The following is a 14562-nucleotide window of genomic DNA, read 5'->3' as shown; positions in this document are numbered from 1 at the left end:
AAGTTTTAATTGTACAATTGACGTGTTGTGCATTTAGTTGTAAGCCTTATAATTGTTTTCTTCAAAGTACTACCAGTTAAAACCAACTTTCGATCAAAGTTACTGTCTATATGAACTTTCTCACCCGAGCAACAAATAAAGTAATGTTAGTGCGTCGCTCTTTACGTGTCGTACTAAGTTAAGTACGTAATTAAGCCGCCAGATGGTTCGTTAAACATATCAGATATCACAAAATGGATACCTCAAGGTTGAATAAGTACGTTATGAACGTTCGAAATGTCATAAGGTTTATTGGAAGAAAATAGGTTTTGTGTGCGTCCATACATCGCAACTTAACATATAGTTTTCACATCGTAATGCTCAGCTTCTTTATTTTGAATTAATACAAAGACAAATATTTCTAGGTAGACATAAAAATTTAAATTGATGGTTAACAATATGACTCTCGTTTACTCTCTCAGAATGTGATATCTTGTACTAATGCTCTTATACGTGAAAAACACGCTATATGATACAAACGTATGGCTAAATTTAATGGGATTTTAAGCATAAAAAGATGCATATTAGAACATAAGCAAGTATAAATTCGTGGCTTAATTCAGGATGATAAGCTGTAAATTGCCAGGAGAAGTTTATATATCAACAAATCACTTCAGTCAGGAAAATTTCTGACTCGGCCGAGATTCGAACCGTATACACTAACTCAAGCACAGAGTCCTATAGACTAGACAGGTGTTGATACTTTTAGCTGGAGAAAAGGCAATGAAAATCTAACACATTAATAATGTGGCATAACAAGCAGGTCCAAGTAACACAAATATCGCCATTCATAGGCTAGCAAAACTTAAAATTAGCCTAATTACAACACAAATTATTTATTAGCTTATATTTGTGAGTTATTTTTTGTAGAATATATTTCTAACGCCTGAAAACTATGACGTGATCTCAGAGATTAAAGCAATCAAATATAAATGTAAAAATTTGCGAAAATATCTCCATTCATATTTGTGGGTAAGAACCTGTAATTTAGCCACATTCCGCACGTACATTTGCAGTGGTCTGTCACTATTTTCATGTAAAACATTACGAACTCCAAAATATGTACCAATAATTTCCAAACACTTTCGCGTTGTATTGACTCTGGTAATCATTGATATCTTTTTGAAAAAGGAAAAAATATATTTAATTGGGTAACAGAATACTTAGACTTGATACGAGTCAGCAGCAAGGGCTGTGTCTTTGAAAGACAAACAAGAAAACATTCATGCCTCTAATTGGAATCGAACACGCACACAAAACAGTAACTGGTTTCGACAGGTCGACACGAAAAAGCAAAATTGAATATGCATCGAGATTAATATTGACGCTGACACAAAGTCCTTCAAATGGCGAAGAGAAGAAGCAGTAACATTTGTTAGAAAGTGCAATGCGTCATGGATGGTGCGTGCCCAACTCCTCTGCACCCGCGAGCAATATGGTGCAGAGGGATGCTCTCGTTTCATCATCAGCGACCTACAGTGGTGGGAGGTGCATGGGTTTTCCTATAAATACTGACCGACACCAGAGCAGGTACATCACAACAATCCAGCGGCTGTGAACATAGGACCACTGGACATGAATATTGTGAGTATGTGGAATATCACACATGCAAACACTTTTACACTTCTGAAGGGAACACAACAGGGCAAAAACTGTTCAAAAATTAATATACCTCAGTTTCTAACACTCATTATTCAACTATTCTTACAGTACCGTTAGGGAAATTAAATTAAGAATGTCTAGATGGACAGCTCGTGAGTAAACTAATAAATCCATATAACATCTTAATTAAAAATACGATTAGAGATATGGCAGGATAATATTAAAATAAATATAAGATACGTGGTAATGGAAATATGAGTTGGATTTTAATGGTTCGGTGGAGGGTCGAAAAATAGGCTTTTGTGATAACGGCGATGAACATCATAAAGGCGAATCTCTTGGTCCGCTGAGCAAGATTTAACTGCTTAAGAAGGGTCTCGTATCATTCGGTTAGTTATAATGTGTAAAGACAATAATAATAATTTGTATTCATATATCCGCTTCATAATCCATAATCAAAATATAACCAGAATAAAAATAAGCGACGCAAATATGAGTTGAATCGTACAGGAGCCATGTCAAATTTTCTGCCCGAAATTTGTCGAATTATACATGATGTGGGGGTCTCAAATTTTCTAAGTTTTAACAAATGTGAAGTACTAAATGCTGGTAAAATAGTGATTTACGTGCTGCTGTTTTATACTTAAATTAAATAAAGTGGAAATGTCATGGAATTAAATTCACATTTGTACGTATTTGTGGCGGGGTGTCAGAGAAAGTAACTATATGTCTCACTGACCTCAAACTTGAAATTAAAGTAGGCGGTTATAAATTTTCCTATCATTGCGATAGTCTCCGAAACAGTCACTACTTTTTGAGCGGCCCCTTTGGAGTCTGACATTCCTGCTCTACAGAATTATCGTGTTGAAACCAACTCCACTTTAACTCGTGTAGCGCCACATAACGAAAGTCCAGCAGTACAAAACAAAAGCATAACACCGCCATTCCGAGGAGATTACATCATAGTGAAAACAAAACATCACCATCTTCCAGCGATTGGATATTTCATCCATGAACCTACACATTATACACCCACAAAGTCTATTATAATGAACTTAAAATTTACCATAGCGTACATCTGCATTATTTTACGATTTTACAGAATAAAAATTGTTTTTGTCGAGAGTCTAAAATTGTTCAACATAGGTATATGTAAATGTTGTACCTTCATATGTTTAATGACGATTTCAATAGCTCAGAATATGCCTTTGTAATGTTAGGATAATTAGTAGATATTTTATTGGAAAGGACAAAGGAAGGTCGTGTCGAAATATAAAACAATTTTCAGGAATTTGTAGCTACGGACGGAGGAAAACAACGAAAAACCTGTCAGGACAGCCGGAGCCGGACTGAAATTTGTAACAGGGACCTTCTGACTACGAAGTAAGGTAGCATCCTTACGTTCTGCGAACGTTGTAATACCGAAAACTAATTACTTCTGCAGTTTACTAATTGTATATAGTTGAGATGCCAAGAGATTTGTTAATACGACCTGTTTCACGACAAAGATCCGTCGTTCTTATGTAATTCAAGATGTTACTTAAACCGTTGACGGTACCCGAAGTCGAATAAGTAGGTTGTTATGTATAGTAATATTGCCGACAATCAGGGCTGCTGTAACCTGGTTCTAGGGATGTACAACCTATTTTAAATCGCTTTGAATGACTGAGGTAAACGGCATAATTCGAAAACAAGTTGGCAGAAAAACCGACGAGTTGTTCATTGTGAATTCCGTGTCAGAACAAGAAGAAAAAGAACAAAAATCTAGCTGCAGACCTCAATAATAGAAGTAGAATTATGAAAATATTTTCTTAGAATATTTAGTTCATACTTTACTCAGAAAGTTTAAGTTTAGTTAATTTCTTTAGAACGTCGCTAACTAATGTCCAGTTGTTTACACGCTAAAATATCAGCCCAGAGATCGGCTATCCTGATAGATTTTACCTGGTTTTCCTAATTCTCTCTAAGCACACACGAGATACTAACTAATGATATCGTAAACTTTGAGTCTTACTGTGGAGATATTTCTTTTAATGCGACAGTTCATTTCTACGACTGCTATGGAAACATTTCAGACAACAGAAACTTTGAGCGTTGTTACAGAAAAGTTAGGCCTACTTCTCACGTAGCAATAAACTTTGAGTGTTGCTATGGAGACGTTTAAATATTGAACATTGCTATTACAGCGAGACAATGAACAGCAAGAACTGTATTGGAGATGTTCATTTAATGTAACAGTAAACTTCGAATATTGGTACCAACATTTTTTAACGTTACATTAAATTTTTAGCATTGTTATGAAAATTTTGCTTGTAACAACACTAAACTCAGAGCGATGTAATGGAAACGTTTATTTTAAGGTAATATAAACAAGCATTACTGTAGATACGTTGCTTTTAACGTAACTAAGAGTAAAGTCCAATCACTTAATAGAGCTTTGCTTTTGATATAAAAGTAAATATGGAACATTAATGGGAAAATGTTTCTTTTGACCCAACAGTAAAACTCGGGCACTGATATGGGAACTTTTTTGTAATGTTAAAATAAATTTCGAGCATTATTATGTAAACTCTACGTTCAGTTTGAAAGTGACAATAAAGTACCACAAATCAAAAGAAATCACGAAAGAAAGCTTTATTAGTAAGACACCGGCAAAATGTTTACCTTTGTTCGTCCTGGTAACTTACAAAGCGAATTTGCTTTATGATCTTTCCTGTGCCACTTCTATTAACATTAAATGGCCTATGAATTAGCTCGGGGCACGTTTTTACTGAACACCTGTTGTCCAGGTACAAAATTCAAATAATTTTAATAATAGTACTTGTATATATCTGAGCTCTTGGCTGTCTAAATAATTTTACTCTAGATCACATTTCGAAGCTTTCAGACCGCAAGAATTTGACATTATCTAAAACTACTTATCGATATTTTAAATATACTCCGAGTATAATTTAATAATACAAATATTAATCTATCTATTCCAAATTATGAAGAAAGGAGAGCAAAGTTCGTTGCAAGAAATTTATACGTATAAATAAAATTATATGAAGGAGATGTATAAACAAACGCATTTTCAATATATTAAATTAATTTCAATAAATTATTTTTTTACAAAGCTAAACCAAATTAGCTGTATTGTACACTTAGAAATGTATTTAAATTTTTTAGGAGTGGCCGCATTAGGAAAGAAAGGTAACAAATGCAGAAAAGGCACAAATGCTTTCTCATGCATGTTAGAGTATATAATGATACGGAAATGCACTGAAATTGTGCACTACAAATAAATATATTTTTAACTGCAACTGCCTTATAAATTATGTTCACAATATTACTGCGTTACAGGTTCTCATTTATAGATTACTGTATACAGTCCAATTTGATGGTTTTTCAAGTTACGCTAGCAGAGACGTACAAGTTTACAGTAATGACGCTAGATGGAATTTTTTTAGATGCTGTTGCCATTAGGCAGTTTTTAGGAGTAGTATCGTGGCTTATATTTGTCAGTGTTGTAAGTTGAAAGAGATGAGAGAGGAATAAATAAGAGATGAGGGAAGGAGATAAATTGACGAAAGGGATAAAAAAATAACAAAGAGACAAGACTAATGTACAACACTTGTTCGCAAGTATATTCTTCAAATACATACTCGTACTTTATAGTTTAAATATTCGGAATACAATTCATTTTTCACGAGTCAATATCTGAAGAAAGTAACTAACGTGTTGTGTGATAATGATGATAGGTGATACATTTAATAGAAACACGTAATGTTGGCGAACACAAGACTGCGTACATTACCGACAGAATCAACTTTCTCTCGGCGTACCGACTGCAAAGGACTTGTAAAGTGTTCTGTAAAGACATAGGAAGTCAGCGGACGGCCAATTCTGCGCCACATAATTATATTCACGTCACGTGTTAATTATCTTAACCAAACAAGTCTACGATAGCATCCTATCTACAGCATAAATTTAATCTTTTCCTCACCCAGGTTGTTTCCGTTCTCTGTCTGGTTGTTACTAGGAGATATAAAAATAAATAAATAGTCCATTCACCATAGTGAGACTGGGATACTGAGACGACACGTTCTTCAAGTGCCTGAGAACTGCGGGTCCGAACTTTTCGTTGGCTTGATCTATAGACATTCGGTAGGACTCCTTGGACGAGGGATCGGCCCGTCGCAAGGCCTCTACCTGTACACAGGACAGAACAACACAGAAAAACGCGGACAAACATCCATGGCTTGAGTGGGATTCGAACCCACGGTCCCAGCGACCAAGCGGTACAAGGCCCACACCTCAGACCGCGCGGCCACGCAGACCCCATAGTGAGACATTGACAGTAAATAATAAAAACGTGTGATATGTCATTTCGAACTTCCAACCCCAACATAATGACACAAAAGAATAATTCTTTGTTTATTTCCCATAGTGTGCAAAATTCCATATGTAAGTTACGAGGTAAAATTGACAATTATTGTTTACATTGTTATAAATGGTACTGAAGAATTAAAAATAAAATATGAATCTAATATACATATATTTGATCCAATATTAACATGGGTGATGGTCCAAGAAAGTTTTATAACATTCATGGGCTGTGAAAGTATGAAGTCTTGCATAATATACATGCATTTACAAACACGAAGTAATAGTTAATCAAAAATGTGTGATATGAGAAACAGGCACTTTACTACACTAAATAAATGCAGATTATTTTTTAGCACACTGGGAGACGTGGCCTTATAAGAAATATAAAATGCACATGATTAGTTCTTATCAATAGCATCCCAGTTTTATACAGTTTTGAAAGTCAATTTTTGTTAGTAGTCTCCTTGGAGATAAACAGTAAAATACGTTTATGCAACTGTAGCTCGGCTTTCGAATACAGAATAATTGTATCATTACCTTAAAGCAACCCTTAAATACATAAGCTTTCGTGTAGGATTTGAGGTTTTGAAGGTGGTGAGTCTGAAGATGTCTGACTTCTGGGTTCTTGCGCCGTGTAGTCTGGTAGATAGATGTCCACCGACGTAGGCAGCATGACCTCTGAAACGTCGGATGACCTCTACCAGACTACACGGCGCAACAACCCAGAATACAGCAATTTTCACGTAAGGTGTTACTGTCCGAGAGCTATATCTCACGTGCAAACACAGTCCCATTAGGTAATAATCTTGCCATATTGAAATGGTTACATTCACAAGAAACATCTCAATCAATTCTCTACACTAATTCAACACGACCTGTTCTACTGCTTTGTACGTGCTGTCAGGAAGCCACTTATGCCACAGACTTGCGTTATGTAACTCGTAAACCGCTAGTCTTCCTTTCACACAACCAAAGCGACTGCTTATCCACTTTATTACCGTTCATTTCATATCATCGGTTATCATCAACGTGATTGGTTCAAACGATAGTACTCTATGTAGGATTTGAAGTGTTTACAGCGATGAGTCTGAAGATGGCTGTCTTCTGGGTTGTTGAGCCGTAAAGTCTGGTAGAAGTTTACCGACGTTTCAGAGATCCTTGCTGACTCTATCATCGCCCTGATAATGGATGCAGCAAGGACCTCTGAAACGTCAGTAAAATTCTACCAGACTACACGGCGCAACAACCCAGAAGACAGCCATCGATAGTAAACTAGTCTTGAAACATATTTATAAATGATAAGTTTTAATTGTGCTATAGGCCTACAACACTGCATCTATAAATGAAAATATTGCTGACGTTTCGAGAGCACATATTACCTTCTTCTCCAGATTCGAGGTGTGGGCTTATTGTAGTGATTATGTTTAGTATTGTGATTTCTTGGCATTGAACTACCTCCAGCTGAAGAGACATACGGAGATTTACTGGTAACAAAATTAAATTAGTTTTACGAAGTTCACATATCACATAGTATTTACGACGGCTAGTAATATCATATTATCAGCCTAGTACAAAATTAATGGTAATAACGTTTAGATTTTTCCTCCGTAAGCCTTGTATAATTTGTAATTCTGTGCCACAGGAGACGAAATAGTCTTCGAAACACCTGTTAAGCGATTTTTCTGTTTTCTGTCTTGTTGCCAAGACTGTGGTTCGTGATGTGTGTTCCTGTAAGTTCATGTTGAAAGTATTCGCCAAATTTGACAAGAAGCGTTATATTATATAATAATTTAAATAAATATTCCAGACAGAATTTTAGGTCTTCATTGAGTTTAATCAGGTGAAACGGTGGTCTAGCTGTTAGAACGCTGGACTTGTAATACTGGTGTCCCGGGTTCGATTCCCGGCGGTGCTCAGATTTACAACTTGTGTTGGGCAAGGCCGTGGTCTAGGCATCACGGAGTTTTCCTCCGGGGTTTCCCCCGGTTTCATCCCAACAATTACTCCACTTTCATCATCATCTCGCAAAAAGGGGGTCACAGCAGGAGCGTTAAATGTCGCCGTCCCGATCGAACCCATGTACTGCTAACCACCAATGCACACCATGCTGAACGGTATGTATTGGTGAATATTTTCAGTTTCCGTGTAACCTAGTAATTTTCTTCATGCACGCTGTTATAATCTGAAGCACATGTCACAGAAAACTGCTGTGACGATGAGTTTTAATTCTCAAAATGCACTGATGAGTCCAATATCTATAACGCTGCGTGTGCCTTGCCATCCGTGGGAAGTCTGGAATTGAATACAATACGGATTAATATAAAACATTAAAATCGATTACAAATCAGAGAGAATTTTAATACCAGAGCAATATTATCGGTGTCTTTCAGTTTCTAATGGTCGCGCTGGTCGGCATGACCGCAGCCGCCAGCCTCGACAACACCTACTTGCCACCTACAGGAGCAGCCGGCTCGGGGGGCTCTCCTGGAGCAATTCAGGCTCCATTTGGAGGACCAGGAGCTCCTGGTGGTGGAAGAGTTGGGGGCAGTGGTTCTGGAGGATTCGGAGGCGGTGCCGGAGGTGGTGCTGGAGGTGGTTTTAGAGGCGGAAGCGGCGCTGGAGGCTTCGGAGGTGGTGCTGGAGGCGGGTACAGTGGTAGCGGCGCCGGAGGTTTCAGAGGTGGTGCTGGAGGTTTAGGGGGTGGTGCTGGAGGTTTCGGAGGTGGTCCTGGAGGCTTCGGAGGTGGTGCTGGAGGCTCCGGAGGTGGTGCTGGCGGCTTCGGAGGTGGTGCTGGCGGTGGATACAGCGGTGGTAGCGGCGCCGGAGGTTTCAAGGGTGGTGCTGGAGGCTTCGGAGGTGGTGCTGGAGGCTTCGGAGGTGGTGCTGGAGGCTTCGGAGGTGGTGCTGGAGGCGGACCATCTGGTCCAGTGGTACCTATTTTGAGATACGAGAACGAAAACAACGGAGATGGAAGCTATTCATACAGGTCAGTTACAGACATAATTTATCGGCGAAGAACAGTCTATAGTTCCGACAGTAGAATATTATTTTTAGTGTCACACACAAGTTTAAGTACTGACATCTTCAGTGCTGCGGTTAGTTGCGTCTGTTCATATCCCGCCAAGACTCGACTTTCAGCTCAGTCTGTTCGATGAGTTTCCCCATCTTCTAATCTGTAGGGTAACTTCTAGAATTCATATCCTTTGCATGTGGTGGATTGTTGCAGACCCATAGGGCAGATCTTTCGAGGTTTAGTTCTACGCGACAGATCCGCGCCGGTTTAAATAACCATTAGAGACAATCAGCTAATAAAATAATTGAATAGATCTCGTTCGTGATGTTGAGAGAGTTGTCAGTTTTAAAAAAATAAGGATTCACATATAACTCTTGAGGAGAGATGATCCATACTAAGTGATTCCTAGGAGCATAGTGTTAAAGGAATATTGCAATTGACGCATAATTAGTATACAAGAAAAATGAATAGTTAAGAGTAAAGTTAGTATAATTAAGAAGTGCAACACAAAGCAGTTAAATATATAAGCAAACACAGAAGTAGCTGATAATTTGATATATCAATCTGTGATCCCAACTTAATAATTCTAGGAGACAAAAATAAGGAGGAAAAATTTCGAACTGTTTCAAAATCCCAACAAACAATCACTGAAAAAACAAAACTCTGAGGTGGATGTTGCTTCGAGCATGGTAAAAAAGTATGCTGATACTGTCAGGAAGCCATCGACTACGATATAGTTCATAATTTGGCGGTAGACCAACAAACAAAACAGTTAATTATGCAAATAAAATGATCATGACGCAATAACTGAATGCGTTTTAAAATGTTTTCCGAGAAGTTCTGTAAGATATCTTTGAGAACCCGAATTAATTCAGCAGCGATTGGTAACAAGTAAACAGAACTTAAAATGACAGCTCCTTGCAAAGGCTTTCGGAACGAAGGACAGACGTCAAAGACACAGTCACTTTAATATTGTTATGAAACTCGCATACAACGAACAATGGAACAAAATATTCCTATGACTATACACTGGCATATATTATAAAAGCCGCTGAGATACAAAATACATTCATGCCGCAATATATTTAGTAAAGCCTACTTAAAACTATACCATGTTTATGTTTTTATTATACAGAAATACCAAATGTAACTCTCACCCACTTGTAGCGTGTCTCACTCTGTGGTAACAAATATATGCAGTGTCACCAGCAATCATTATTTTGTAACTGAAATTACATTTCTCACTTGGAGGTTGTATGAATGAAATATAGCCTATTGTAAAATATGAGTTGATAAGAATATTAGCATCAACATTAGCATAATTCTGCGTGATATTTCAGTTCAAAGAGATTATTATATAATAGCATTCCATGTGGTCATGAAAGTATACAGGATTCTTCTTTGTTTCATTTCCACATTCAATGTTGTTACCTTTGTTTCACAGAATGTAAGTTCCGTTTCCACGTGCATTGAGTTCGTGCGACAGCTTTTACGAGATTAAATTCTCATGCTGAGTCACGTGCATACAATTTAACTCTACTGTCTAAGTTCCCTGTCTGTTATGTCTCATGACTTTACCAGACCGTGTCTTTGTTCATATTCTTCGCTAGCCCTACAGCCTCCAACACAGATATTTTACGCGTAGTGTTAAAGAATAACACTCCGAGAGTTGTCTTTTATAAAATCCTATACATGCCTGCAATAGTTATTTCTGTTATTCTAAACAAAAAAGCAATGATCTTAAATAGATATAAATTAATTGAATAATAAAATTATACACTGGGGGTTAGTATAAAGTTTAAGACAATTCAAATTATTAATTATTATTATATTACCAGATTCCTTCTAATAAGTGACTGAATTCGATTATTTATACATTCCTAGCGATAAATATTAATTTTGCACATGCAGCGTATTTTGGTAATTGTTTATGTTTCAGTATTTATTTAAAATGTGTAACATTTTAATCTTTAATCACGTTTATTGTATAAGCGAACCAAAAATTTTGTTTTGGAAGTGAAGACTATTTCATCTTAACAAAACGTTCAACGCTGGCTTTCGGAGATAAGCCACGTCAAATATTGAAAGGTATTCAATCTTTGGCAAACACTGCATTTTCCATCTTCAGCGTAAATATGTAGGTTAATGGCTGGGTGTTTTGGAAAGCCTTACATAGGGCAGACATTAGATACTCAACACCCACTAACTCTCTTCACACTTCATCTACTTTCTGAAAAACAATCAATCTCCGTTGTTAATGTTACATGTTCAAAACTCGTTTCATGTATGTAACAAGAGTCCTTCGTTACTACATAGTCAGTCTACTTATTTGAATGTTCAGAAGTAATGACCCTACTCGGTTTCTATGTTACTTTGTCCATCACTCAAAACTGGGCATCAAAGCTAGAACCATTTTTGCACTTGAAGGCATAAGTGAAAAGTAAAAAGAGTAAAGCTGTCCCACTATATGCTACGTAGGCGCTTCGGGGTGAGGCGGTATAGTTCCTACTCATTCTTGATGGGGATGAATGGTAAGCATCACGCCCCGACCGCATTACCCCCGGGAAAAGACCCTGGAACCCAGGCTCGGTAGGCCACAGAACCGGTCTGGACGCAGAGGATAGAGGAAACATCCCCTATACCCGTCGGGGATTGAGCCCCGTTCGTACCAATTTATATTTGACTACCTATTGTAAAATTAAAAACTATCGGAAGTTCTGTGTAAAGATAAATCACAAATTTATATAATAAATAAAATAAATGTCATTTCCACTACTTTCTGCAGATAGGATATTTGAAACATGAGACTTGTGAGGTTTCTGTCGAAATGTCCTAGCGTATTTAATCGCTTGGTTCCACGACCTTCTTGTACTTTGGGTGCATAGTTCATTTATTCATTCTAGTTACGAGACTGGAGATGGCACCCGAGCTCAAGAGCAGGGTTACTTGAAGAACGCAGGGGCTGGACCTGACGCAGAAGCCCAGACAGTCCAAGGCTCTTACTCATACACTGGTCCCGATGGCATCACAATCAGTCTCACGTACACGGCTGACGAGAATGGGTTCGTCCCGCAAGGCGAACACCTGCCTACTCCGCCCCCAATCCCTGAGGCCATTCTCAGATCCCTGGAACAGAACGCACGTGAAGAGGCCGCAGGGGCTGCCGGGGGCAGAGGTGGAGCTGGCGGATACCCCAGTGGAGGCGGCGGTGCCGGTAGTTATCCTAGCGGGGGTGGCGGCGGTGCCGGCGGATTCCCCAGTGGAGGTGCAGGTGGATATCCTAGCGGGGGCGGCGGTGGTACCGGCGGATTCCCCAGTGGTGGAGGTGCCGGTAGATTCCCCAGTGGAGGTGCAGGTGGATATCCTAGCGGGGGTGGCGGTGGTGCCGGCGGATTCCCCAGTGGAGGTGGTGCCGGTGGTTATCCTAGTGGTGGCGGCGGCGGTGGATACCCCAGTGGTGGCGGTGGTGCCGGACGTCAACCAGGTGGTGCATTCGGAGGTGCGTAATTTGATTTCGCCGTTAAATCGTGCTGATTGAAACAAAGTTTGTTCGATAAAATGGGAAGAAAGATAATTTTATTCCGTACCCACTTACTCCTACTTCTGCTTAATAGCGAAACTGACACAATTGGACACGCATAAGACTTTACACAACATTACCATCAGTCTGTGCGAACTACGCGAGAATTATAGGGTTGCAGATTACATGGTGCGAAAAATACTGTTATCACTACATTTATCTAAATAATTTTAAAAGGTAATTTTTATTTCCAAGCAGGATACACAATATCACTGCTAAGAACATACTGATGTAATAGATTCTGCTATATATTTTTAAAACAAAATAAATCTTAAAGGGATTCTGTGGCCGGCATGCAGAGAGAGACAAACATGAAGGCAGGCGGTATTTATAATTACTACTAATCTGTAGAGGATTACGTAGGCTCCTATACTGTCAGACTTCGTTGTTTTTACGTTTCAACGCAACATCCCGATTAAAATAACTGTAAGCAGCTGATGCTTTCTTTAAACACGTTGACGGTTTCAGAGCCACAGACAACTGGCCTTGTCGGTGCTACTTTTACTTTGATATGTCTATGGAATGTAATCAAATTTCATCCTTACATTATGTTGGGTCGAAATTTACCTACCAGTCTGAGTATTTTAAGCCATTTTAAATAACAGGTCCATATACATCCTGTCTCTATTGTAACCTTGATATTATATTTTAGCACTGCATTCTGGTAGCATAAAGAGTCTCGCCCCTTTGAGGAACAGATAATTTTTAACCCAAATTTTTTCTCAGACATTTTAGGCACGTTCTGTGAACATATACTAAATCAGGCGAAAACGTAATCTTGTAAATAGCTTCTAATAATTTTTCTGATTAAGTTTCCTATCATTCGACGGCATAAAGACTGAGCTACTACTACTGTCTTTAAAAAGATTGCCTGTCTGAATTATTCCCTCTTTAAAGTGTTTCTTTCTTCATAGGTTCCGGAGGGTTTGGACCTTCAGGTGGCAGCAGACAACCTAGTGCAGGAGGGTTTGGCAGAATCCCAGGAGGCCAACGTCCTAGCACACCCTCCTTCTCACCACAGTCTGGATATCAGTACCCGAAACCCGGAAAATAAATGTTAGAAAAACTCGTAGTCCCTTACCTAAAAACCGTTACTACATGATCTTCAGTGGTGATAGATTTAAAGGTAGAAACAAAACATGGGAATAATTTAAATCTCTGCAGATGGTAATATCATAGCAACAGATAAAATAAGGGTGGTATTTAGATGCTTGTGTAACTTTTATTCAGACGTAATGAAATTTGACTTCAAAAGTAATCAACTCTTAGTTTAAAAGAAGCTTTAAATTGCAGCAGATTTTATTCGCATAATATGTCAGTCATGCACTAATAAAATCCGTAATTGCTGATTTTCGTTGGCTAGTCATAGGCAACATTTCCTAAATAAGGCATATTCTTTTATGCATTTTTAAACAACGTATAATCAATTTTTGACTAATTTTAAATTAAATAAGTATCGTCTTTCAGCAAGTCAATAAAAACGTCTTTAAGTATTGGAGTTTCTGATCGAAATATTCTAACGGCTACGTGATGATGATGATGATGATAATTAAGGTAGAATAGGTGCAGATATTTACGAGTTTATTTTTAACTCAAGTAACGCATCCATTATATCGCTCACTTTGAATATAATAGTTCAGTAAGTTGACGACTAGGCAATTCTAACATGTACATATATAATATATAATAACAGCGTATTTCTAAACATCAATGGTCTATTTATTTTTGTATATGCTAAGCCAATTGTAATAAAATAATGTATAAAATAGTCTTGTTTTGTAATAAAGCTCAATTATACTTAAATGTATATCATTTATTCTATATTAAGTCATATCAAAAACTTGTCGGTCTTATAATTGACCAACTCCCTGGCACTACGTTCTGTATAAAGTAACCCGAGAAATAATGGCACATCTGTGAGTGCGTATGCCCAAAGCTAACTTAATATAGAGAAATGTAT

The 14562-nt window shown here is 38.0% G+C and overlaps 2 protein-coding genes across 4 annotated transcripts in view; one reads left to right on the top strand and one right to left on the bottom strand.

The window, feature by feature from the left end:
* Window positions 1-14562, bottom strand: part of LOC110835981 (folliculin-interacting protein 2) — a 490121-nt gene that overhangs the window by 204542 nt on the left and 271017 nt on the right. The window lies entirely within an intron of this gene.
* LOC110835967 (uncharacterized) lies at window positions 1531-14405 on the top strand. Its single transcript, XM_087346369.1, has 4 exons — window positions 1531-1623; window positions 8400-8995; window positions 11926-12521; window positions 13517-14405. The coding sequence occupies exons 1-4, from the start codon at window positions 1615-1617 to the stop codon at window positions 13654-13656; spliced, it is 1341 nt and encodes a 446-aa protein (XP_087202495.1). The 5' UTR covers window positions 1531-1614; the 3' UTR covers window positions 13657-14405.

Source organism: Zootermopsis nevadensis, unplaced genomic scaffold (genome assembly GCF_977971745.1).
Source record: "Zootermopsis nevadensis isolate Lab colony 2312 unplaced genomic scaffold, Znev_1.0 Znev_ptg000010l, whole genome shotgun sequence".
NCBI classification, from domain to species: Eukaryota; Metazoa; Arthropoda; class Insecta; order Blattodea; family Termopsidae; genus Zootermopsis; species Zootermopsis nevadensis.
Note: the sequence above shows the minus strand (reverse complement) of the source record. Positions and strands in the feature narration are given on the sequence as shown.

Excerpts from the sequence above, each read along its gene's own strand:
- LOC110835967 (XM_087346369.1), top strand. Across the intron at positions 8,996-11,925 it reads GATGGAAGCTATTCATACAG|TTACGAGACTGGAGATGGCA; the intron begins GTCAGTTACAGA and ends TATTCATTCTAG. Across the intron at positions 12,522-13,516 it reads ACCAGGTGGTGCATTCGGAG|GTTCCGGAGGGTTTGGACCT; the intron begins GTGCGTAATTTG and ends CTTTCTTCATAG.